The following is a 27,535-nucleotide window of genomic DNA, read 5'->3' on the forward strand; positions in this document are numbered from 1 at the left end:
AAAGAGCTGCAAGAGGCGCTAATCCTTAATGTTACACACTGGCCGATCAAAGCGTTGTGTGCGATTTTACCGTCTCTTTCTCCGAGGTGACTAGGAGAAGAGAAACGTGAGCAGCGGGGCCGCCCAGCGCAGCATTCTACGATCCACGCCGAAGGATTGAGCCACTCTATGTAATGAGGGGCGCTAATCCTCACGTGTTAACACACGTGCTGACAGATCAAAGTGAGCACGCGGGATATGCTGGCATGCAGACCACTCAAGTCTGATCGCTCAGCCTCGCAAGCTCGCCGTTCCTGTCTCCGAGGTGACTGGGAGAAGAGAAACATGAGAGCGGGGGAGGCGGGGCCTGCTACGTAGAGGACCGCGAGTGAATCAGGACGGAGTCCGGCTTTCGGTGAAAGCAGGCTGCCTGTGTGAGCGCAGCTTCAGCTACGCACACACATAGCTTTCCACTCCGATCTGCCCAAGAGGATAGAACCGCTCAATGAATGAGGAGCTCTGATTCTCACGTGTGAACACCGGCGGATCAGAGCACTGCGGGAAGCTCCGTGGCTCTGATGCTTCATTCTCTGAGCTTTTCTGAGAGGAGAAACAGGAGAGCAGAGCGGCAAGAGCGAGACTCATACTTCTGAACGAGCATCTTCTGCATCGTGCAGGATTCCCTACACGAGCCACATTCGCGGTTGCGGCATTTGCAACAACGCCGAGAAATTTGCTCTTTTTAGAGCACTCACCGGATGGCAGCAGCGAACGGGACCGGAACTGCTGCGATGCTGGAGCGTGAGGAAAAGGCAGCGGATCAGCCGACAGATTTGAAGCCGCTGGTTCCAGCTGCGAGGCATGTCAATGGTGAGTAGGCTTCTGGGATCAGTGGAGACAAAGTCGTTGTCGCTAAAGGAGAATAAATCTGAGGATCCTATGGCGAAACGGCCGCTTATATAGCCAGATGGCTCCGCCCATTCTGGCGAGCTTCGTCGCCATAGGCTCGTGCAGTTCCGCTGCTGACCCATTGGTTCGTTTCTTAAACACTGCATGAACCAATAGTCGTGCAGTTTCACTGCGTGATTGAATAAGGCTTCAGTTCAGGAGAAAATAGGCTTTTTCCCATATGCGTCTTTATCAAGACGCAGTACGAGTGGAATATCGACAGGGAACAGTGTTTTAAAGCTTGTTGTTTTGTAGAACATCAGTTCTATATGATATGAGAACAGTTGGGTCTGTAGATAGGGAGTACGTGTTATTTAATAAAAATATAATTATATTTTCAGAATGACCATTTTTTTTCTCAAACATAGTCAGTGGGGTAAAAGGCCCTGATAATAATAATTCTCTTCCACTCACTCTCCACTTTCTGTCCATTCCCAACTGCACATGTAGTGGTTGGGCCCCTCAGTTTATCTCAGAGCCCCTGTCTCTCTGCTGGCCACGGTCCAGGTGAGCGCTAGAGATGGAGAGGGAAGCGGCTATCTGGGGGCCTGTTTGGGAAGAGGGAAAATCATCATGGGGGTTTGAGGTCTGGGACATGACCAGAGAGTATGAGGGCTCAGAAACAAGAAAGCAATCAACCAAAGAAGGAGAGAGAAAAAAGTTGTTGGTGGATGATGCCAGAGAAGACAAACGGTCTCATTGCCTGGATGAGTTTTGGTCGAAACTTGTTGACGAGACAGATGTTAGGGGTTGAGGGGTTAATTCTTTCCCATGTATAAGGGGTATAGTGTGTCGTATAATGTTTTAAAAACATTATGTGGTCTTGAAATGTACTCGGAAAGCCTGACCTATTTGTTATAATTAGTTTATAGTAATTAGTCTTCCTACAATTGCAGGTATTTGTCAGCATAGGCCCACAGAGCTATTTAAACTTAAAAATAAAGAACTGTATTTGATAGTTTGTCATTTGCTGTTAGGAATGCATGAATGAAACCAGTTTAAAATGATTAAACATAGAACATTCATTCCTGAAGGGAGATTCATGGAAAACAGCTGCATACAGCAAGTAAATGGAATTATGTAGCACTGCAATGAAACCCTGAGGCCTCCTCTTCTTATTTTGATGAAGTGTTGATCTGGCCCCTTGATAAATTTGAAAACCTCAAACAGAGTGGCTATTTGACAGGAAACGAGCTTAACCTTGTGGTACATGCCTATATCTTTGTGAGTTGTGCAATTTAAGTCAGGCTAGATTTAGCTGGCCATATGTGAAACATATTAACTTCTTCTTTTATTCCCCAGGACAGGAACTCCTACTTTCTCTGGGTTTTTCAGGTTTTTGCTCATTTGGTTTTACTCAGGTTTTGTTTTAAAGATCATTTCGGTCATGTAAGCCAGTGATGATACACTAGAGGAACATTTTAAATTGGATGGAGTTCAACATACAGAAATGGCAAGAAAACAGTTTTAGTTACTTAGTAGCTTAAAATTAATGCATTATTTGGTCACTTATTTGTATGATTTATTTATTGTACTTATTTGATCTTTTTATTTTATATCTGTTACATCCAAATTTAAAATTGTATTTCTGAAACAAAATCAGTATGGGAGATCTAGAATGCCACATCTTTAATAACAAAATAATAATAATAAAAATATGAATTATGCATAAATTAATGAATAAAAATGCAAAATGTGTTTCCTGTTGTACTGGAAATGCAGTCCGGAACAATGATGTTGAATTGACTTTATTTAAAGTAAATTCAACATTATTCCACCAAAAATCTGTAAATCGAAGTAGACTTGGATAGAAAGTCAAAGATCATGCAGATCTGTTGAACAACTACATAGATATCACAACTCTGTCAGAAATGGGTTTTGCAACCCAGCAATGCTTTGTGATCACCATAAACTCAGGGTCAGTTAAATGGGTGTGGATATGATTACAGTAAAGACACAGATGTCAGAGACATCTAGCATACAAGCATAAAGAGATGATGGTTAGGCAAATTGATTGGAATGGGCTACTTATGCAAACATTGCTAGTATAGTACCCTTCCATAGCAAATGAGGGAGTAGTCATATTTCTAATAAGCATCATATATACAGTATATATATATATATATATATATATATATATATATATATATATATATATATATATATATATATAATATATATATTAGTATCTCACAGAAGTGAGTATACACCCCTCACATTTTTGTAAATATTTTATTATATCTTTTCATGTGACAACACTGAAGAAATGACACTTTGCTACAATGTAAAGTAGTGAGTGTACAGCTTATATAAAAGTGTAAATTTGCTGTCCCCTCAAAATAACTCAAAACACAGCCATTAATGTCTAAACCGCTGGCCACAAAAGTGAGTACACCCCCAATTAGCCATTTTCTCTCCCCGGTGTCATGTGACTCGTTAGTGTTACAAGGTCTCAGGTGTGAATGGGGAGCAGATGTGTTAAATTTGGTGTTATCGCTCTCACTCTCTCATATTGATCACTGGAAGTTCAACATGGCACCTCATGGCAAAGAACTCTCTGAGGATCTGAAAAAAAGAATTGTTGCTCTACAAAAAAGATGGCGTAGGCTATAAGAAGATTGCCAAGACCCTGAAACTGAGCTGCAGCATGGTGACCAAGACCATACAGCGGTTTAACAGGACAGGTTCCACTCAGAACAGGCCTCACCATGGTCGACCAAAGAAGTTGAGTGCACGTGCTCAGCGTCATATCCAGAGGTTGTGTTTGGTAAATAGACTTCTGAGTGCTGCCAGCATTGCTGCAGAGGTTGAAGGGGTGGGGGGTCAGCCTGTCAGTGCTCAGACCATACGCCGCACACTGCATCAAATTGGTCTGCATGGCTGTCGTCCCAGAAGGAAGCCTCTTCTAAAGATGATGCACAAGAAAGCCTACAAACAGTTTGCTGAAGACAAGCAGACTAAGGACATGGATTACTGGAACCATGTACTGTGGTCTGATGAGACCAAGATAAACTTATTTGGTTCAGATGGTGTTAAGCGTGTGTGGCGGCAACCAGGTGAGGAGTACAAAGGCAAGTGTGTCTTGCATGTGGGAGTGGGAGTGTCATGGTCTGGGGCTGCATGAGTGCTGCCGGCACTGGGGAGCTACAGTTCATTGAGGGAACCAAACACACCTTCAAGACGACCACTGCCTTGCTAAAGAAGCTGAGGGTAAAGGTGATGGACTTGCCAAGCATGTCTCCAGACCTAAACCCTATTGAGCATCTGTGGGGCATCCTCAAACGGAAGGTGGAGGAGCGCAAGGTCTCTTAGCATCCACCAGCTCCGTGATGTCGTCATGGAGGAATGGAAGAAGACTCCAACCTATGAAGCTCTGGTGAACTCCATGCCCAAGAGGGTTAACCTGTTTACGTTTACCAGAGCGACGGTGCACGGAAGCGTTTTTTTCCCCACTAGTTTAATGTTTATGAATGAATTTGACGTGAAAGAATATCATTAATCTTGACAAACTATATATCATTCTGAAGGTCTAAGCCTCAAGCATCGACGACAGATCGCTGTTTTCCTGTGGAGCTTGCGAGGCTGAGCGATCAGACTTGAGTGGTCTGCACGCCAGCATATCCCGCATGCTCACTTTTTGGAAAGTTTATAAGGAATGTATTTGCTACATTTGCGTAAGCAGTACACATCAAAACATGCAGAATAAAAAAGCAGTACGTACCAGATTCATTGTAATAACGAGCCACAAACGCGTCCACTGCTGAAATCCCAGTTTAGTTAGAGAGGTAAGGGTCCACAGAACAACATCCCAGCGAAACAATAACGTTGTAATAAGGATGAATATTCCTTTGGTTACATTTCATTTCTTTGGGAGAGTTATTGTTTGCGTCCATTATAGAATAAATTACGCTCAAAAACAGGGTCTTGGTGGTAAAAAAACAACACGGTGCTGTAGCATACAGTTTTACAAACAGAATGAGACCGTCCATGGAAAAAAAGTCTCAGAAAAGCGGAATATAGTTTATTTGAATTTGGCGCTGTCTCCTGAAAGCGTGACGCAGGCTATGACGCTGTCATCTGACCGGGGCGTAACTTAGCGATCTGCTTTATACATAAAAAAAATGTATTTTTTTTCTTCTACATTTTTTCATATGTGTGTGTATTGTGTGGGGAATGTGGCCGTATCTGCATGATTATCATCTGTATGGACGAACATCAGTGTGTTTATTACCGACTCTATGACGGCTATCATTGTGATTCAATGATCAGCTATTATTGATTATATGGCCCATCTGTATGATTATCATCTGAATGGAAGCACATCAGCGTGTGATTACTGACTGTATGACCATGTCTGCCAATATCACTTCATGTCTGGCAATCAGAATACTTCAGTATACATACTATATACCTTTTTTATTGCTCAAATAATTATTTTTGTATTTTTTAGTGCTCAAATAAATCACTTATATGATGTCTAAAATTCTGTCTATTATTTTATAATTGAAAAACTATGCAGGAATATGTATAATGACTAAAATAGTTTGTAAAATTCTGCAATACATTTGGTGGTTATTTTTCCTCAAACAGGGGGGGTGGGAGGACTATAAATAGTTTCAGAAAAAAATAATGCAGGAATCTAATTGTTCATGGTATCTTCTTCAAATTTGAAATATAAACTCATGAGACATGTGGCTTTCAATCCATTACTTTTCTGGATTGCTCCAGGACTTATTTCATGTATTTGTATATGAAATAAAAAACATTCAGTGTGGAAAAATATTTTTCAAGGCACGTCAGTGTCTATAACTTTTTATCTTTTTGAGCATTATTAACTCTGGATGATAGATAGTAAAGCCCAGAGTGTCTTCTTTCCAAACATACCTAATTTGTTTGTGTAGCACACTTTGTCAGGAACTGTTACCGTTTTAATTTAGGTAGGTTATTTTCACCTGTGAGGCCCAAAATGGGGGGGCGAAGGTTAACAGGTTAAGGCAGTGCTGGAAAATAATGGTGGCCACACAAAATATTGACAATTTGGGCCCAATTTGGACATTTTCACTTAGGGGTGTACTCACTTTTGTGGCCAGTGGTTTAGACATTAATGGCTGTGTGTTGAGTTATTTTGAGGAGACAGCAAATTTACACTGTTATACAAGCTGTACACTCACTACTTAACACTGAAGAAATTACACTTTTCTACAATGTAGTCACATGAAAAGGTATAATAAAATATTTACAAAAATGTGAGGGGTGTACTCACTTCTGTGAGATACTGTGTCTACATATGCATATTCATATTTCCAAAACCCATTTACGATAAAGTTGTGATATCTATGAATAGTTGATCAACAGATCTCCATGATTTTGAAAAATTCTATCCAAGTTTACCTGGATTTGCAGATTTTCGGTTTGGGATAATGCTGAATGCACATTCAATAAAGTGTAACATGTCCTCAATATTTAATTTTGTGATTAATTTTCTCACAAATTACACTGCAATGGACCAGACGTTATGGTGGCCAGTCAGGCATTCTTGCAAACGCCACCCTCAGCTTAGACCAACACAAAGCGGTGCTCAAGATCAACCTTCTGAATCATAAAATGACTTAAGAATAACCCTTAAAGTCTTTTTATTACTTCATGGCCACTCACTAATCAAATCAAATCCAGTTTCTTTCCACTTCAGCTTGCAGTCGCCTTTATACCCTTTTTTGTTTCTTGTGGTTTCCTCACAGAACCTGAGTGGTGGTCGTCACGCACCCCGATACTCCTACGATCCATCCATTTTCGCTTTCCGCCCTCTGAACAACGCTCCAACCTGCAGCCCCCTGCTCCCTGCCGAGGAACCTCCATGTGCTTGAGGGAAAGGACTGGAAACTCGCAGAGACAAAACATCACAACTTTGTGGACCAAAAATTCCCAACATAAAGACAATGTATTTTTGCATTGCTTTTATTTTGCAGGATATTAGTGTGAACAAAGGCCCTGTGATAAAACAGGAAGTGTGATCAGGGCCAGAATGTAGGAGAGGAATGAGGAGACGGCAACCTTTAGCCTTTAGCCGTCTCATCCTCTCTATCTCTCAGGAAACCCACTTAGAACTTATTATAATGACAAGGCCATGACCACTGCGCTATCTATAAAACCACAACCAAATGGTTTGGTCTCTCAGATGTGTTTGACAGGAGTGAGGAGAGATTGGTCAGTGGTTCGTAGATAACGTCTCATGATTGGGCCACATGGTTCTTTTGAGACCATTGGATTTAAGAGTAAAATGTAAGACCACATTTAATTTGCATTTGGTTTACACAGCAAAATGTGATGAAAGACAATCAGTTTGATGCCAGAACGGCCCTTAATTCATTTTTGATAAGAGTTTTTCGATCTATAAACAGTGTAATCCGGAAAGCTAACAATCAGATACAATGACAGCACAGTCCAGATATTCCAAGTCATTGTTCAACATCAGATGTTATGTAAGTCTGACCATAACAATGTATCAGTAATCAGAGCTGATTATCTGATGTGTATTCCAAAGCAATTAAATCTTAAGCGAAGAACGAGAAAAAAAAAACACTTTACTAGATTCTTTCAACATCATATATTAAAAATGCGCCTTATGTAGCATACTCAGTACTATGTACCTAAATACAATGAGTTTTATCGTCAATATCTAGTTTATTAAATATTTTTGACACTGTTTAAACGCACCAGGGATGAAATCATACACACAGTGGCTGAACTGAATACTAGCGTACTGCATCCTGCAAAATACACATTGTGTACTGTGTACTATTTAAAAAAATATATAATGTGAAACAGGATACATTATATTTACAACAAATGTTTGAAAACAGTTTGATGAAAAAAAGGTTAGTTTGCATTAATTAATTTCTGGAAAACAAATATTCTGGTTTATTAATTACACTGGAACTAGAAGGTCGAACAGTGTACTGTGAGATATAATATTTCCCAGAAAATGTGCATACTGTTCACACAACATACAGCCGAAATAGTAAGATGAGTATGCTAGTGTACTATTCCAAACATAGCCTATGTGTTATCCTTCTGATGTGTAGAAAATTAAGTACAGAACTTGACATGTGATCTTAAATATGGACAGCAGGAATCCTATCCATGCAGTATATTTCAGAACCAATCCTTCTGAGGATTTTGATTGTGGATGTAATGTATTTAGCAGCATACTTCAATACTTTTTACTGAATGTAAACTGCAGTTGTAACCCGTGTAAGGGTCAATAAGCCAGGCCAACCAGAGGGTGAACAATAAGGACAATTATTCGTAGTTGTTGCATAAGTTTCACCTAGGTGTTAACGTGTATCTATGTGAAACAAATAAAATATTTTTGAAATATTGCGATAGGGGCATATAGTGCAGTACATGCTTGCAACATGTGAACAATTTGTCCTTTTCTGTCGCTATGCCTCAAATGAGGGGAATAAATATTTCTTCCCAGTTTGTGTCTTGATACTTTACTTGAAATACTCAAATATATATATAGTATAATATATCATTTTAATGGTCATGATATGCAATTAAAGAAAAAAAAGTGTGTGTGTGTGTGTGTATATATATATATATATATATATATATATACAGGTGCTGGTCATAAAATTAGAATATCATGAAAAAGTTTATTTATTTCAGTAATACCATTCAAAAAGTGAAACTTGTATATTAGATTCATTCATTACACACCGACTGATATATTTCAAATGTTTATTTCCTTTAATTTTGATGATTATAACTGACAACTAATGAAAGTCCCAAATTCAGTATCTCAGAAAATTAGAATATTGTGAAAATGTTCAATATTGAAGACACCTGGTGCCACACTCTAATCAGCTAATTAACTCAAAACACCTGCAAAAGCCTTTAAATGGTCTCTCAGTCTAGTTCTGTAGGCTACACAATCATGGGGAAGACTGCTGACTTGACAGTTGTCCAAAAGACGAGCACTGACACCTTGCACAAGGAGGGCAAGACACAAAAGGTCATTGCTAAAGAGGCTGGCTGTTCACAGAGCTCTGTGTCCAAGCACATTAATAGAGAGGCGAAGGGAAGGACAAGATGTGGTAGAAAAAAGTGTACAAGCAATAGGGATAACCGCACCCTGGAGAGGATTGTGAAAAAAACCCATTCAAAAATGTGGGGGAGATTCACAAAGAGTGGACTGCAGCTGGAGTAAGTGCTTCAAGAACCACCACGCACAGACGTATGCAAGACATGGGTTTCAGCTGTCGCATTCCTTGTGTCAAGCCACTCTTGAACAAGAGACAGCGTCAGAAGCGTCTTGACTGGACTGCTGCTGAGTGGTCCAAAGTTATGTTCTCTGATGAAAGTAAATTTTGCATTTCCTTTGGAAATCAAGGTCCCAGAGTCTGGAGGAAGAGTGGAGAGGCACATAATCCACGTTGCTTGAGGTCCAGTGTAAAGTTTCCACAGTCATTGATGGTTTGGGGTGCCATGTCATCTGCTGGTGTTGGTCCATTGTGTTTTCTGAGGTCCAAGGTCAACGCAGCCGTCTACCAGGAAGTTTTAGAGCACTTCATGCTTCCTGCTGCTGACCAACTTTATGGAGATGCAGATTTCATTGTCCAACAGGACTTGGCACCTGCACACACTGCCAAAGCTACCAGTACCTGGTTTAAGGACCATGGTATCCCTGTTCTTGATTGGCCAGCAAACTCGCCTGACCATAACCCCATAGAAAACCTATGGGGTATTGTGAAGAGGAAGATGCAATACGCCAGACCCAACAATTCAGAAGAGCTGAAGGCCACTATCAGAGCAACATGGGCTCTCATAACACCTGAGCAGTGCCACAGACTGATCGACTCCATGCCACGCCGCATTGCTGCAGTAATCCAGGCCAAAGGAGCCCCAACTAAATATTGAGTGCTGTACATGCTCATACTTTTCATGGTCATACTTTTCAGTTGGCCAACATTTCTAAAAATCATTTTTTTTGCATTGGTCTTAATTGATATTCTAATTTTCTGAGATACTGAATTTGGGACTTTCATTAGTTGTCAGCTATAATCATCAAAATTAAAGGAAATAAACATTTGAAATATATCAGTCTGTGTGTAATGAATGAATCTAATATACAAGTTTCACTTTTTGAATGGTATTACTGAAATAAATAAACTTTTTCATGATATTCTAATTTTATGACCAGCACCTGTATATATATATATATAGTTTTTTTTTTATTGCTTTTATTTTCAAATTATTTAGATATAGGGCTTAATGAAAATGAAGGAAGAATTTGGGTCGGAAAAGGTGCACAAGCAACAGGGATGACCGCAAGCTTCAGAATACTGTCAAGCAAAGCTGATTCAAACACTTGGGAGAGCTTCACAAGGAGTGGACTGAAGCTGGAGTCAGTGCATCAAGAGTCACCACGCTCAGACGTCTTCAGGAAAAGGGCTACCAAGCCACTTTTGAACCAGAGACAGCGTCAGAAGCGTCTTACCTGGGCTGTGGAGAAAAAGAACTGGACTGTTGCTCAGTGGTCCAAAGTCCTCTTTTCAGATGAAAGTAAATTTTGCATTTCATTTGGAAATCAAGGTCCCAGAGTCTGGAGGAAGAGTGGAGAGGCACAGAATCCATGTTGCTTGAGTCCAGTGTGAAGTTTCCACAGTCAGTGATAATTTGGGCTGCCATGTCATCTGCTGGTGTTGGTCCACTGTGTTTTCTGAAGTCCACAGTCAACGTGGCATCTACCAGGAAATTTTAGAGCGCTTCATGCTTCCTTCTGCTGACGCTTTATGGAGATGCTGATTTCATTTTCCAGCAGGACTTGGCACCTGCCCACACTGCCAAAGGTACCAAAAGCTGGTTCAATGACCATGGTGTTACTGTGCTCGATTGGCCAGCAAACTCGCCTGACCTGAACCCCATAGAGAATCTAGAGGAAGATGAGAGACACCAGACCCAACAATGCAGATGACCTGAAGGCCGCTATCAAAGCAACCTGGGCTTCCATACCACCTGAGCAGTGCCACAGGCTGATTGCCTCCATGCCACGCCGCATTGATGCAGTAATTCATGCAAAAGGAGCCCCAACCAAGTATTGAGTGCATAGAAATGAACATAGTTTCAGAAGCCTGACATTTCTGTATCATCATGTAGTCAAAGGAGCTCTTCATGCAGGTGAAACAATTGTTAGGCTTAGAGATAGCAGGAACATTAGGCCAAATCAACAGTTTGGTGCATTCTGAGAAGAAAATTAAAAAAAAGAATGGATTAGTGAGCTCAGCAACATAAAAAGGCCTGGATGTCCACGGAGGACAACAGTGGTAGGTGATCAGAGAATCCTCTCCATGGTAAAGAAAAAACGTTTCACAACATCCAGCCAAGAGGAGAACACTCTCCAGGAGGTAGGTGTGTCTCTGTCAAAGTCTACAATCAAGAGAAGACTTCACAAGAGCAAATACAGAAGGTTTACCACAAGGTACAAACAAGGCCAGATTTGCCAAAAAAACATCTAAAAAAAAAAAACCAGACCACTTCTGCAAAAGCATTTTTTGGACGGCTGAAATTAAGATCAACCTGTACAAGAATGACGGGAAGAAAAAAATATGGAGAAGGCTTGGACAGCTCATGATCCAAAGCATACAACATCATCTGTGAAACATGGTGGAGCAGTGTTATGGCATGAACATGCAGCTTCCAGTGGCACTGGGTTAATGGTGCTTATTGATGATGTGACAGAAGACAGAAGCAGCCAGATGAATTCTGAAGTGTAGAGGTACAGTCGTGGTTAGAATTATTGGCACCCTTAGTAAATATGATCAAAGAAGGCTCTGAAAATAAACCTGCATTATTAATCCTTTTGATCTTTAAAAAAAAACAAAAACACAAAAATCTAACCTTTCATTGAACTAAAACAATTGAAAATGGGGGAAAATCGCATTATAAAAAAATAAATGCTTTTTCTCAAATACACGTTGGACACAATTATTGGTACCCCTAGAAATTCTCTGAAGTATATTCCCATTCATATTTACAATTTTGAGCACTCCAGGGTGATTATGAACATGAAATTATCCAGCCATGGCTTCCTGTTTCACAGAAATATAAATAGGAGGGAAAGCAAAGTCCAAATTCCCTTAATCATCCATCACAATGAGAAAAACCAAAGAATGTATTTCTGATGTGCAGCAAAAGTTCATTGAGCTTCACAAATTAGTGAAGTGAATTTAAGAAAAGAGCTAGAGTAGTGAAAATGCCCATTTCCACCACCAGGGCAATAATTAAGAATTTCCAATCAACAGAAAATGTTATGAATCTGCTTGGAAGAGAATGTGTATCTATATCGTCCTAATGCACGGTGAGAAGGAGAGTTTGAGTGGCTAAATACTCTCCAAGGACCGCAGCTGGAGAATTGTAGAGAAAGGTTGAGTTTCGGGGTCAGAAAACCTTTAAAAAAAATTGTTAAACAGCCCCTACATCACTACATGTTGTTCAGGAGGGTTTCAAGACAAATTCTCCTCACTCATCCAAAAACAATCTCCAGCATGTTCAGTTATCAGACACGACTGGAACTTCAAATGGGACTGGCTTCTATGGTCAGATGAAACTAAAAAAATGAACTTTTAGCGGCAAACACTCAAGATGGGTTTGGTGCACACAGGGATAAAAAAGTACCCCATGTGTACAATGAAATATACTGCTGTATTTTTAATGTTGTGAGCCTATACTTCTGCTGGAGGTCCTGGACATCTTGTTTAGACACATGGCATCGTGGATTCTATCAAATACCAACAGATAAAACATCAACAAGTGATTGACTCTGTTAGAAATCTTACAATTGGCCATGTTTGGATCTTCCAACCGGACAATAATCCAAACACAAACCTCAAAAATAGGTCATTGGGCACAAAACCATGCTTCTGCTGGCCATTCCAGTCCTCTGACCTTACCTGTTGAAATTGAGTGAGTTGAACTGAAGAGAAGAAGCACCGTCATGGATCTGGGTATCTGAAGGATCTGGAGAGATTCTGGATCAAGGAATGGTCTCTGATCTCTTGTCAGGTGTTCTCTAACCTCATAAGGCATTATAGGAGAAAATTTAGAGCTGTTAAACTGGCAAATGGAGGTTTCAAAAAGTATTGAATAAAATTGTGTCGTTAATTGTGACCAATGTGTATTAGAGAAAAACATTTATTTTATATTTCCTCCCATTTTAAATTCTTATTCTACAATGAAAGTTAGATTTTTGTGAATTTTTTTAAATAAAAGATCAAAAGGATTAACAATGCAGATTAATTTTCACAGCCGCGTTTGATCATATTTACAAAGGGTGCCAATAATTCTGACCACAACTGTATACTGTCTGTCCAGATTCAGCCAAATGCAGCAAAGTTGAATGGGCGGTGCTTCATACAAATGGACGATGAACCAAAACATACAGCAGAAGCAACCCAGGAGTTTTTGAAGGTAAAAAAGTGGAATAGTCTGCAATGGCCAAGTCGATGTCCTGATTTCAACCCGTTTGAGCATGCATTTCACTTGCTGAAGACAAAACAAAAGGCAGAAAGACCCACAAACAAACAACAACTGAAGTCAGCTGCAGTAAAGGCCTTGGCAAAACATCACAAAGGAGGAAACCCAGTTTCTGGTGATGTCCATGAGTTCCAGACTTAAGGCAGTCATTGCCTTATTGCATTAATCATATATTTACATGTACATTTAGTTATTTAGCAGACACTTTTATCCAAAGCGACTTACAAATGTAGACAATGGAAACAAACAAAATCAACAAAAGAGCAATGATATGCAAGTGCTATAGCAAGTCTCATTTAGCTTAACGCAGTACACGTAGCAAGGTTTTTATTTATTATATAATAAAAAGAAAACAGAATAGAAAAATAGAACAAGCTAGTGTTAGAGGCCTTTTTTTTGCATATTCTGGTGGGTTTGGTGCTGCTTCATTTTGCCAGTGGGTTAAACTGAGTGTATCCAGAGACATGCCTTAAATGTTGCCTTGAACATGTTTTTTAAAATAATTAAAATAAGTTTTTGTTTTCTTAAATGAACAAGGTTGTAACAATATTACTTACAATATAATTTTTTTAATTTTATTTACTTTATAAGAATCAGAAAAGGTTTGACAGAAAAAAAGTACCACGACCTGAAGAGCAACATTTTTAGAATTACACTAAACGGCTTTTTACTTGCTAAAAATATAAACTATCAATCATAAGGCATGCAAATTGTATATAACAGGTTTTTCAGGAAGAATTTGATCTTTTTGATAATTTAGGGGCCTTAGAAATTTGCTTAGAAAATATGATAAAGTTGGCTTTACAGGGTTATAACTTAAAATACCCCAACCACTCAACACAAGACCCTAAATTGATGAGACACAGCGTAAATGTTTATTTTACAAAATATAAGTAACAAAATACACATTCATGGTCTCCAAACAATGGAGAATTCAAAAGCACTAAAACGGTTAGATAAACAGAGACCAGTGCGTAGTAGTGAATGTGGGGGGCCTAATCCATCCTTGGATACGCCAACACACATCACCAACACTGAGTCATTCTTCATTAATATCAAGAGAAGTGAATACGCACATAAATAATGTACACGGAGCTCACTCACACTCCCTTTCTTGCAAACACACACAGACTGATTCATTAACAGCTTGCTCCAAATCATAGAATGCCAAGCAAGTGTCCAGATGGCTGGTAAAGCCTCCTCTCTCTGAGGAGGCATCGTTAGCAGTCAACAGAACCGCGTCCAACAGGAGCTCTCGCCACTCGCTTCCATACGGAGCATGGCCACTCAGCCAAACCGAGGAGGGAGTCACCGTTGTTCCGAGAATGACCCAGAAGCGGATTGAGTGGTCAATGAGTTTGCTTAAGCCTGTTAAAATGATCCCAGAACAGCAAGCTGTAGGTAGAGTTTTGTCAACAACAGAAGTGCTTAAACATAAGTGGACTGACATTACAGTGGCATGATGCATTTTAAGAAAATATAACGTCAAATGGAATACATTTCATGTACAGCCGAACAGAAAGAAAACAACCCTGAAAATAGAATAATCTTTTCCCCAACCTAAAGGGTTACTCCACCCCAAAATGAATGCGGTGACGCGGAGGAGAATAATTGTTGAATAAAGTCGTTACTTTTGTTTTCTTTGCATACAAAAAGTATTCTCGTAGCTTCATAAAGTTCAGATTGAACCACTGATGGCAGATGGACTATTCTGACGATGCTTTTCTGGACCTTGACAGTGGTATTTTACTTGGCAGTCAATGGGACAGTCACAAGCCTCCCGATTTTCATCCAAAATATCTTAAATTGTGTTCTGAAGACGAACGAAGCTTTTACGGGTTTGGAACGACATGGGGGTAAGTGATTAATGACAAAATTTTCATTTTGGGGTGAAGTAACCCTTTAAGCTACCTCCACTTGAAAATCATTGGTCTCAGACTAGGGGTGGAAAATGTTTTAATGAAAACAGGGCAAAAGAAAGTGAAAATCAGTCACAGGACCAAACAGTTTACATTAACAAGTACTAGAAAAGTCTTAATTAAACATCTCTCTAAAAGTTCACTGTTTGGAAATGAAGTACAAAGATGGGAAAAACATGATATATCTATCCACTCCCAAGGGCTAAGATGAACGTTTGGGCTGATTCCATTCCTGATCCAGAGAGGATGGTCTTTCCTTCCTCTATTCAGTATCCATACTTATCGTTCAGATGTGTCCGACCATCACCTGTCTGACCTGTTTAAATCAGACACATGCGATAAAATTATATCTGTGTTTCACCTGCTAAACACTTCTGGTTAATGACAACATGAAATGGTAATTAATTACAAAGCATTTATTTGACTTTCATAACGAGAAGGATTTTCAAGTCAAAGAGAAAATGTAATGCAAACTAACGTACAATAATAATGTTTTTGTTATGCAGCAGGTACATTTCCTAAGGTAAATGGGAGAAATTTAAAATTTTTATGTATAGATATTATATATATATTTATTCATCATGCTGTCATCAGTAATGCTAAAAAACGAATTATGGGTAATGGGCAATAATTTAAAAATGTCTAAAGTCTCTAATAATTTGAACGTCTCTAAATAAATCATTTAAAGGTTTGGGGTCAGTTTATATATATTTGAAAAAAGTCTCAGGGTCATTTATTTAATTAAATATACAGCAAAAGAGTCTGATTGGGAAATATTACATTTTCATATTACACTATCCAAAAAGAACACATATATTAAAAAGTAATTTATTCCTGTGATGCAAAGCTGCATTTTCAGCAGCCATTACTCCAGTCCTCTGTGCCAGATGATCCATTAGAAATCATTCTAATATGATGATTTGGTGCTCAAGAAATATTTGTTTAATATTTGTGATACTTTTTTAGGATACTTAGATAAATAGTCTTTACTGTCCCTTTTGATAAACATAATACATTCTTGTTAATTATAAATTAGCCAAATTAATTATAAATTAAATTAATTATAAATTTCTTTAATAAATTAATTAATACATCTTCCTGACCCCAAGCTTTTGAACAGTAGTCTACACATTGAGCAAAAATGATTTCAAAGCAGATTAAAGAACACATTATGTAAGACATCAAGTCTTTATCTTTTGATAAAGTCATAGATTGCCATATGGTTAATACAGAATAGTAACAAGGGCCATTTGTTAGCTTAACATGATTACAACTTAAGCACCATACCAACAAAAATTATATCACAGCCATCAGGGGTGAAGAGAGGCAGCTATTTACCTGATGGAGGAACCCAAACGCAGTAGTCAGGGTCATCTTCTGGGTACTGCTTAGATATGGTCACAGGCGGCTAGAAATAAAGATAGAAATGTATAAATATCAGAGCACATGAACTTACTGTAAGTTACAGACCTGTTCAGATCCATACAGTGATCCCAAAAAGTATTTACAAACTGAATGATCACAAGTGTTCTACCTAGCAGAGTGACCTTGTAAAAACAGTGATAATTTGAAATATTAATACGAAAATATTTCACAAAAGAACCATTTTGTATTTTGTATCCAAAAAGGTTGAAATTCCTCAGCTGGCGAAGAAAGTACAACCTCTGCTGGGCCTTTCTGACAATGGAGTCTATGTGAATATCCCACTTCAGGTCCTGGGAGATAGTGGTGCCCAGGAATCTGAATTACTCCATTGCAGTCACAGTGCTCATTCATGATGGTGAGTGGGGGGAGAGCAGGGGGGTTTCTCCTGAAGTCCACAATCATCTCCCCAGTTTTGAGCGTGTTAAGCTCCAGGTTGTTAAGACTGCACCAGTAGGCAGACTCGTCACCATCCTGGATGAGGCCGATCAGTGTGGTGTCGTCTGCAAACTTCAGGAGCTTGACAGAGGGGTCTTTAGATGTGCAGTCGTTGGTGTAGAGGGAGAAGAGCAGTGGGGAGAGTACACAGCCCTGAGGAGCTCCAGTGCTGGATGTGAATTTACCAAACCTTAATAACTGCTATCTGTCTGTCAGGAAGGTGGTGATCCACTGACAGACGGAGGTGGGGACGGAGAGCTGGGTTAGTTTATTCTGAAGGGTTTCCGTGATGATGTTGTTAAAAGCGGAGCTGAAGTCCATAAACAGGATCCTCACATAAGTCCCTGGTCTGTCCAGATGCTTCAGGATGAAGTGCAGTCCCATGTTGACTGCATCATCCACAGACCTGTTTGCTCTGTAGGCAAACTGCAGGGGGTCCAGTAAGGGTCCAGTGATGTCCTTCAGATAAGCCAAAACCAGTCTTTCAAAATGATTTCATGGCTACAGACGTTAGGGCCACAGGTCTGTAGTCATTAAGTCCAGTAATTTTGGGTTTCTTTTGGACGGGGATGATGGTGGAGCGTTTGAAGCATGAGGTGACTTCACACAGTTCCAGTGATCTGTTGTAGATCTGTGTGAAGATAGGGGCCAGCACAGGATTTCAGACAGGCTGGTGACACACTGTCTGGGCCTGGTGCTTTCCTTCTTTTGTTCTTTCTGAAGACCTGGTTGTAGGTGTGGGGGAGAGGGGGGTTGCTGGAGGTGTTAATGGTTGTGTGGAGAGGTGTTCAGGGTGGGTGTGGGGTGATTTTTCATAACGACAATAAAACTCGTTCAAGTCGTCTGCCAGGTGTTGATTCTCCAGAGTGCTGGGGGATGGTGACTTGTAACTGGTGATATCCTTCATTTCTTTCCACACTGAAGCAGGATCACTGGAAGATATTTTTTTTCCTTAGCTTGTCAGAATAATTCCTCTTTGCCACTCTGATCTCCTTTTCCAGTGTGTATTTGGCCTGTTTATACAAGACTTTATCCCACTTTCTGTAAGCATCTTCTTTGGCCTGACGGAGCTGTCTTGAGTTTTGCAGTGAACCATGGTTTGTCATTGTTGTAGATTAGATGAGTCCTGTTAGGAATGCACATATCCTCACAGAAACTGATATAAGATGTTACAGTCTCTGTGAGCTCGTCCAGATCGATGGCAGCGGCTTCAAAAACAGTCCAATCAGTGAGAGAGAAACAGGCTTGTAAATCCCGCTCTGTTTCGTTAGTCCATCTTTTAACAGTTCTTAATACAGGCTTTGCAGATTTAAGTTTCTGCCTGCAGGTCGGAATAAGATGAACCAAACAGTGATCAGAGAGTCCTAAAGCTGCTCGTGGAACCGAGTGATATGCATCCTTTATTGTTGTGTAACAGTGATCCAATATATTACTGTCTCTGGTGGGACATGTGAAGTGCTGTCTGTATTTTGGCAGTTCACGGGAGAGATTTGCTTTATTAAAGTCCCCGAGAATGATTAAAACAGAGTCCAGGTGTTGTTGCTCACTCTCTGTGATCATATCAGCGAGTTTCTGTAAAGCTGAGCTCACGTGCGCTTGCGTTGGAATGTAGACACTCACGAGAATGAACGAGCAGATCTCCCGCGGCGAGTAGAATGGCTTGCAGTAAATGAAGAGCGTTTCTAGATCTGAACAGCACATCTTCTTTAACACCGTTACATCTGTACACCACCTCTCATTGATGTAAAAGCACGGCCCGCCGCCGCGCGATTTCCCCGTTGATTCTGCGTCGCGATCTGCTCTGATCAGCTGGTAATTAGGCAGATGTAGTATGCTGTCCGGTATGTCGCCCTTTAGCCAGGTTTCCGTGAAACACAGGGCAGCAGAGTTAGAAAAATCCTTGTTTGTCCGGGAGAGCAGAAGGAGTTCGTCCTTTTTGTTGGGTAGAGAGCGGAGATTTGCCAGATGGATGCTAGGCAACGCCGTTCGAAATCCGCGCTGACGAAGCTTCACGAGCGCTCCGGCTCACTTCCCCCGCCTACGCCTCCTGTAGCGTTTGACCAGAGCTACGGCTCCGCCAACTACAATGTCCAGCAAAACGTCCGAAAAATCAAAATCCGGTAAAAGATTTTGTGGTGTGTTCTGCCGAATGTTCAGCAGGTCATCCATGGTAAAACTGATCATATTTGAAAAACAAAAAACAGGAAAAACAAACAAAAACAGTACAAACACTGAAGAGCAACGCACAATAGCTGCCATCAGCGGCACCATCTTGTCAGCAAATTAATCATGTTTGCTATGGACATATCTCGTTTGACAACTTGAAAATATCTAAATACTTTTGATTTGAATTTAGAATAGTATATCAGTAGTTTTCTAAGTTAATAACTAATAAACTTATTTTTGTGAAATGTTCTTGTGTTAACTTTCTTTAAAACAAATGCCACTTTTCTTAATTTTTTTTAAATTAATTAATTATTTTATTTTATTTTGGGGCTACTGTAGGTCCAAACCTCAAATGGCTTATCACTTTTGTTAAATAATCATAGGGTACATATCTTACGTCTTAAGTAGAGCTGTTTACATGCATAATAATTATTTACTACTACAATACTTACCCTGCTTGGGCCAATCATTTTCTTCTTTGTATTCGTCTTTGGAACATTTGAGACACTGTTGTCAATTTCCTCTGTTGGGATATGAATCATAATGAAAAATAAAGTGCATCAGACATTTGTCACTGCCTTTATCAACTTAAAGGTAAAGTTAGAAGAACTGATTGTAACAACATCAATGGACTAATGGAAGAAACATGTTTTAAAACAGTGACACTTCACATTTCAAAGAAATTATGCCACATAATACACAAAACCATACACACAGAATATGTGATTCTACCTTTTGGACGAGAGGCACTTTTCTCTTGAAGATGAGGAGATTTCTGTTTTTCATGAGATGCAACTATCTTAGCAGGCTGGTCCTCATGGTCTCCTTTAGCTAGACACAAATAAATATTTTAGATAACATCTCTTAGCTAGGGTAGTATTTTAGATAATATCTCTTAAAGGCTAATATTATGGACGAGATTTTGTCCAAAGTGGTATTTATGTAAAATTAGACTCTGTGTAGCACAACAATGCTGTCTTGTGGTCGGAAATAGAATTACACTACTCGGGGAATATTGTATTACAAACCATTTTGAAATTCCTAACAAAGATTTTCCCCCCACAGCACTTTTAAGGCAGTAGGTAGTTATTTTTGTAAATGTCTAACCATTAGGGCGGTGTGTCTGAGTTTCAGCTCTGTCTGCACTGGAGTGTTCTGAGCTGGTTGTCTCTGCAGACCGAACAACCTCCATATCCCCATCTGTGACCGCATCCTCGGTCTTGTTTTTTTCCTCCTCCTCTTCTTCCTCTTCCTCACCACCAGAGGGCATTTCTTTCATGTTGAAGAGCTCAGGAGGCAGATTTGTTCGCTTTGGGGGTAACGTCTGCACATTTAGGTGAACGAGAGAGAGAGAACTCATAACAGTGCCTAAGAATGACATATATATAACAGTTAGATATATTATTCCTACATAAATTTAAAAAGACTCACTCCTATAGTTCCAGTCTTCAGTTTGAATTTACTCCCTCCTTTCATGGCTCCAAACATAGGTAGGGATAACTTGGGTTTCTCAGTGTCCGTGGACCGACTACTAGATCAGTAATTAAAAAAAAAAAAATTCTCTTCAGTTTCTAGTTTAACTACATTTTAATAATCAACTTTAGACAATCGGTTGAATTTATAAAACTTTAACAATATAAGAATTTATTAAAATTAGTGACCTTTGTAATGCCTTTTCTTTTTTGCAGAAATTCAGTGTTGTCTGTTGTAATTTTTTTAAATTTAATTTAAATTTAATATAAAAAAGGTGGAAATCCAATTAATTTAAATCTAATATAAAAAAGTTGGTAATCCAAGTAATGCATATTTAATTAATATAAAATGAAATTTGAACAATTCCTTTCATTTTATGGCAAACAAAGTGCTGGTTAAATTAAAACGTACAAAATTCTTTGATATTTCTTAAACAATAATGAACAATTAATGATCCACTTGAAGATCATCTTGGCTTTACTTTTCAACAGTGGAAGAAAGAGGACATGTATTTTTGATTTATTCATCCCAATTCCATGATATTTCACATTATAAAGTTATAATATAAATTCATTTTTAGGACTGGATTCAATAGTTCCATCCTTGTTTGGCCCTATAAACAACCTTCCACATAAATAATTCATGTCTCATCTTAACAGCAAGAGACTGGCTGAGCTGAACTCTCAGAAAAGGATGCATCATCTGAATTCATTCTCACGATATTTATATCATGATCACAAACCCATTGCTCAACAGATTTATGCCAAAAAAGAAACCTGAATCATTCAAACTGCACAACCAGGTCTGTGAAACCATGCAGTGTGAGAGAGATGTTGATGAGAGATACAGAAATCTTCAACAGACTGCAGTAGTCAATTAGAAATCACATCTTTTGTACATGATCAACTATGCATATGTTTTTAAACCCTTAGTAAATCTGTTTCTAAATTGTCTAAAATGAAATGCATGTTATATTTAAATGACCAGCTGATCTGGAGGGAACACTGAGCTCACCTGCTGGGTTGTAATGAAGGCAGCTGGGTGGGTTTGGCTAGGTCTGCTAGCTTGCGCAGTCTCTGACCTTCCTTCTTCAACTCGGCTACATGTAAATGTAGCTTCTTTCTCTCCACTCCATCCAGAGCCACCTCGCTGCGTACAGCGCTCATGAAAGCATCTAGAGGGTCCTCTGTTGAAGAACTGGAGACTCCTGAAGAATGACAACAAACATGAAGTGTAAGCTTACACATGGTGAAATATGGAGGGATTTATAAAAAAGGACAGGGACTTTCTGCACCATACCTTTCCCAGAAGAACTGAGCCTTTTCTCAGTCTCAGCCAGCTCTTTTTCAACCTCAGCCAGTTTAGCTAGCTAGGAAAGAATACATATTACATCAATACCAGGTATAGCACACACAGGGGCATGGATAATCACCAAGGAAATATGATGCTGGTTTCGTACCAGTGATTCATACGTATCAGGACGCTCCTGAATCTTTCCAGCCTTCTTCATGCGTTCAGTCCGCTTCTTCTCCACTGCTCCGGTCCGGTCAAGGAACGGGTCATCATCACTGTCATAAAAATCTTCATCTTCCCAGTTCTTCTTTTTGCGTTTGCGGGACACTGTAAAGATACAAAACCAGAATGCTTGTAAGGGGACTATAAATACCTGCAAAAAAAATACATACATACAGTGGGGGGAAAAAAATATTTGATCCCCTGCTGATTTTGTACGTTTCCCCACTGACAAAGATATGATCAGTCTATACTTGAAGTGGTAGGTTTATTTAAACAGTGAGAGACAGAATAACAACAAAAAAATCCAGAAAAAAGTTACTATTTGCATTTTACAAAAAAGTTATAAATTGATTTGCATTTTAATGAGTGAAATAAGTATTTGATCCCCTATCAATCAGCAAGATTTCTGGCTCCCAGGTATCTTTTATACAGGTAAGGAGATCTCAGCTCCTTACCTGTATAAAAGACACCTGGTAGCCAGAAGCAATAATCAATCAGATTCCAAACTCTCTACCATGGCCAAGACCAAAGAGCTGTCCAAGGATGTCAGGGACAAGATTGTAGATCTACACAAGGCAGGAATGGGCTACAAGACCATCGCCAAGCAGCTTGGTGAGAAGGTGACAACAGTTGGTGCAATTATTTGCAAATGGAAGAAACACAAAGAAGACGCCCGTCTGACGTTTACCAATGATTCAGAGGAGAACTGGGTGAAAGTGTTGTGGTCAGATGAGACCAAAATCCAGCTCTTTGGCATCATCTCAACTCACCATGTTTGGAGGAGGAAGAATGCTGCCTATGACCCCAAGAACACCATCCCCCCCGTCAAACATGGAGATGGAAACATTATGCTTTGGGGGTGTTCTTCTGCTAAGGGAACAGGACAACTGCACCGCATCAAAGGGATGATGAACGGGGCCATGTACTGCCAGGGCATTGAAAATGGGAACATTCTTTTCAAGAAGCAGCACACCAAGGTCCTGGAGTGGCCTAGCCAGTCTCCAGACCTTAATTCCATAGAAAATCTGTGGAGGAGCTGAAGGTTCGAGTTGCCAGACGTCAGCCTCGAAACCTTAATGACTTGGAGAGGATCTGCAAAGAGGAGTGGGACAAAATCCCTCCTGAGATGTGTGCAAACCTGGTGGCCAACTACAAGATACGTCTGACCTCTGTGATTGCCAACAAGGGTTTTGCCACCAAGTACTAAGTCATGTTTTGCGAAGGGGTCAAATACTTATTTCACTAATTAAAATGCAAATCAATTTATAACTTTTTTTAAATGCGTTTTTCTCGATTTTTATATATATATATATTATTTTGGAAAGAACATGGCCAAAAAAGTTAACATGGTCATTTTTTTAAAGGGGTCATCGGATGCCCATTTTCCACAAATTGATATGATTCTTTAGGGTCTTATTGAAAAGTAATTTGGTTAAAATTTCTCAGTGGTAGTGTAAAAAACACCACCTTTACCCTGCCAAAATCAGCTGTTTTCATCAAGCCGTTTTTAGTCCATGTCCCTTTAAATGGTCATGACTCTGCTGACCCTGTCCCTCTCTTCAGTGGGGTGACGAGCAGTACTGTTTACTTTAGCTGCGAAACTGGCTAACTAGCACATATTAGGAAAGGCGATCTTCAAAGATTCATAAAAAACGTTATACGCACTTCTTCTGTAGATGAAGCTGGATCACGAATGATTTGCATGAACATAGACACATTTAAGCAGAGCTGGGATCGGCACATTCACTTCAAAGCGAAAGTAACGTTAATCCTTCAGCGGCTCAGATGTCGGGAGTAAATGATGACTGCTTTATTCATTATTACATCCAACAACAAAAAGCCTCAATCGCTTAATCAGAGACATCTTGTCTTCCCCTGCACTGGAGCTGATACAATGGCGGACAGCTCTCAGCTCACTCAGGGCGGGTCTAAGGTAAGACGGTCTTGTCAGTCAATCATGGGGGGGGGGGGGTGTTTGAACAACTTTTCATGTTGTTCAAACAACATGAAGTGAATTTTGCATCCGCTGACCCCTTTAAGGGTTTAAATGATCTGACTGCTCCAGTCATAAATCTGTCAATAAAGCTTTTGGTATTGATTGTCTGATGTCTACCTACCTGCCTCCTGTCTCAGAAGACCACGGGCCTCCAGAATGCGGCAGGCCTCTAAGCAGCATTGGATGGCCGCTTCTTTCTTTTTCCCTGGGTGAGTCACTTCAGCCACTAGCTGCTTGCCCATAGCATCATCCACTGGCAACCTAAAAGACACAGAAATAAAACACAATATTTAACTTCTTAAATATCACCAAAATCACCTGCATCCTTTTTCATAAGTAATGTTCACAATGTAAGATCAACCAGTCTGTGTATTTCAATAGAAGATTTTGCCACCAATCATTCCAATCTTGGTAGCTGGTGTTAAACTGCTAAAAATAAAAGAAAGGTGCAAATGTGGTTGCAAACAGAAATTGAGTGCTTACTTAATTCTGCAGAGCCAGGTACCATGGCCTTTTTCTTCATACTCAAACTCTAGTTCTTCTCCTGAAAGGAAAATAAACAGTTAAAATAACATGTTTGCCTGGTAAAGACATCAAGATTTCATGATTCTGTATTTTCATTTGAATCAAGTTATTTTACCTTCTCTGTCATAAAAGCCCTGTAATGCCTTTTTAGGATCTTTTAAGTATGCTGCTTCCTGATCCTCTTGAAATTCTGTGGCAAATGGATTCTCCTCATTCTCATCCTCTTCTGGCACCGTCTCTTCATCTAAAAAAACAAACAAACAAAAAAAACAATGTGTAAGTTCACTGAGAGCAGGTAGATACAATGGATTGAGGATCATCTGTTGTTGTCTTTGTTACCAATTCCCCAAGAGCAGCCAGCATCCTCGGAGGAGCTTCTCGTTGTAGCACTGGCTTCACTGTCCTCTTTCTCTTCCTCTTCATCTGAGCCATCACCCATCATCCTCTTCTCCAGCTCTTCTCTCTGTTTTCTAGCACGCTCTCTGAGCTCTGTCACCGTCAGTTCAGATTCTGCTTCTTCATCAAACTCTGGACCCTGAGAAAAGAGGGAATTCGGGAGTATCAAAGCTAAATCAATACCGAAGAGCATGAGATAAATCTATTTACGAGGTCTAATTTAAATCATAAAAGGGGAAACATATTGATTACATGTTATTTACATAATATTAAAATATATAATTATTGTATTTAAGAATTAACCAATCTTTAGTTAACGTAAATTCTGAATTTAATTTCGGACAACATGGCAAAAGTTATTTATTTATTTTGGAAGTTGTAAATAAAACAGATTGTTGGAGTATGTTTTACAGAAGAGAAGAAGAAAACCACAAAATTTCATGTTTAAATTAATATGTTACTTGCTGTTTTTCATTGTAATTAATTGTGAAAATTACAAGCAACTTCTGAATGAAAATTGTTTTAGTAACTTTGAATGAATTAATGAATGATGCATTTATAGCACTTTTATTGTGTATTGCTGTACACCCAAAGCCCTTTACAATCATGTGGGGGTCTCTCCTCAACCACCACCAGTGTGCAGCATCCACTTGGATGATGCGACGGCAGCCACACTACAACAGCACCAGTGCGCTCACCACACACCAGCTACAGGTGGAGAGGAGAGAGAGTCATAGAGCCAATCAAATGGATGGGGATTACTAGGAGGCCATGATTGATAAGGGCCAGTGGAGGGAATTTGGCCAGGACACCGGGGTTATACCCCTACTCTTTACGAGAAGTACGAGTCAGGACCTCGGTTTAACGTCTCATCTGAAAGATGGTGCTTTTTACAGTATAGTGTCCCCGTCACTATACCGGGGCGTTAGGACCCACACAGACCACAGGGTGAGGACCCACAGAGACCACAGGGTGAGGACCCCCTGCTGGCCTCACTAACATCTCTACCAACAGCAACCTTGTTTTCCCAGGAGGTCTCCCATCCAGGTACTGACCAGGCTCAACCCTGCGTAGCTTCAGTAGGCAACCAGTCTTGGGCTGCAGGGTGATATTGGTAAACAGTTTCTAGTGAAATACCATTGTTACTACATCTATTAAAGCCACAAAAGGTACCATGTTTTATGGACAAGTACAATGGCAAAACCACGGTGCATGAACATGGTAATCATTTAGTATCATCATGGTATACATCAAACTTTACAAACATCACTTAAAAAATATTGAACATTGTAAATGTTTTACGCATGTATGCATGTATTTATTTATTTAATTGAACATGACCATATATGTGCTGCTTTATGTGCTACTCTTAATAAATACATACCTGCAAAATAAAGAGTCTTGTGCTTCCTCCAAACTTCAGAACATGTCCCACTCGTAGCCTTATGTATGTTTTAGGGGGTATTTTGTTCTTATTCACAAACGTCCCATGAGTGCTCCCCAGATCATAGGCATAGAAGCCCTTCTCCTCTCCTAAGACCCCGTCCTGCCCAGCTCTGCCCCGGTACTGCACCACGGCGTGATAGCGGGAGATGGACGGATGCTCCAGAGACACATCACACACCGGCAACCGACCCACCACAAAGTAACTTCTCTGGGTCAGCGGGACCGCATCTAGGATCGCCCCGTTTTTCAGCAGCTCAAACGAGTAGCTGATCTCGGGAACAGATCCCCACGGGGGCTCGGTGTACGGGACCGGAGGAAATTTACCCGCCGGAGGGAGCTTGGGTCGGATGTCTTTTGGTTTGGGCTGGACCTTCTGTGCATCTGATCTCTCGGATGATGGATGGGACGGGTCTGTTGGAGTGTCTGTGGGTTTTGCAGATGGCTGCTGGTGTTTAGTATCAAGATCTGTGTCTTTATTCTCTGATCCGCTGCTGTTTAATTCCTCTGCGAGTTTCTTGCTTGAGTTTGATCCTCCTGATTTCTTCACAGTGAGAGATGGAGCCGGTTTCTTAAAAGGATCATCTGTGTTTTCATTAGTGTTGGTGATGTCCTGTTTAGGATCACTGCTTTGACCGTTCTCAGGGTCCGAGCTCTTCTCTGTTTCCATCTGTTCTTCGCTGCATTCAGACTCCATCATGCGTTCACTACACCATATGCTGTGTTTGGTGTAACACTTTAATCATTCCGATCCCGTAGTCTACAATTTGTAATATAG

The 27,535-nt window shown here is 40.0% G+C and overlaps 2 protein-coding genes across 4 annotated transcripts in view; one reads left to right on the forward strand and one right to left on the reverse strand.

The window, feature by feature from the left end:
• LOC306885940 (uncharacterized protein) overlaps window positions 1-8,407 on the forward strand; it is a 45,142-nt gene extending 36,735 nt beyond the window's left edge. The window contains exon 6 of the mRNA XM_079442767.1: window positions 6,666-8,407. Coding sequence (XP_079298893.1) covers window positions 6,666-6,791 — 126 coding nt within the window. The 3' untranslated portion in view covers window positions 6,792-8,407. The remainder of the gene's footprint in view (window positions 1-6,665) is intronic.
• Window positions 8,408-14,317: 5,910 nt separating this feature from the next.
• On the reverse strand, window positions 14,318-27,483 carry LOC306886070 (kanadaptin-like). Of its 3 annotated transcripts, XR_013785589.1 has the most exons (15): window positions 26,699-27,483; window positions 25,258-25,453; window positions 25,034-25,162; window positions 24,877-24,937; window positions 24,515-24,654; window positions 22,342-22,502; window positions 22,182-22,251; window positions 21,897-22,089; window positions 20,841-20,940; window positions 20,517-20,733; window positions 20,142-20,240; window positions 19,862-19,932; window positions 16,722-16,791; window positions 15,376-15,699; window positions 14,319-15,035 (listed from the first exon to the last, which is right to left on the reverse strand). XR_013785589.1 is itself a non-coding variant. In XM_079442940.1 (14 exons), the coding sequence occupies exons 1-14, from the start codon at window positions 27,455-27,457 to the stop codon at window positions 15,650-15,652; spliced, it is 2,313 nt and encodes a 770-aa protein (XP_079299066.1). In that variant the 5' UTR covers window positions 27,458-27,483; the 3' UTR covers window positions 14,318-15,649. The 3 variants fall into 3 exon arrangements, 2 of the variants coding, with proteins under 2 accessions (XP_079299066.1, XP_079299065.1); XM_079442940.1 differs by having other exon boundaries at window positions 14,318-15,699; window positions 20,841-20,937; XM_079442939.1 differs by having other exon boundaries at window positions 14,324-15,699.
• Window positions 27,484-27,535: the final 52 nt, after the last annotated feature.

Source organism: Barbus barbus (assembly GCF_936440315.1).
Source record: "Barbus barbus genome assembly, chromosome: 20".
NCBI classification, from domain to species: Eukaryota; Metazoa; Chordata; class Actinopteri; order Cypriniformes; family Cyprinidae; genus Barbus; species Barbus barbus.

Excerpts from the sequence above, each read along its gene's own strand:
- LOC306886070 (XM_079442939.1), bottom strand. The coding sequence starts at position 27,457 with ATGATGGAGTCTGAATGCAGCGAAGAACAGATGGAAACAGAGAAGAGC. Across the intron at positions 22,503-24,514 it reads TCTTCTGAGACAGGAGGCAG|TGTCCCGCAAACGCAAAAAG; the intron begins GTAGGTAGACAT and ends GTATCTTTACAG. Across the intron at positions 20,941-21,896 it reads CCTTCATTACAACCCAGCAG|TAGTCGGTCCACGGACACTG; the intron begins GTGAGCTCAGTG and ends TTACTGATCTAG.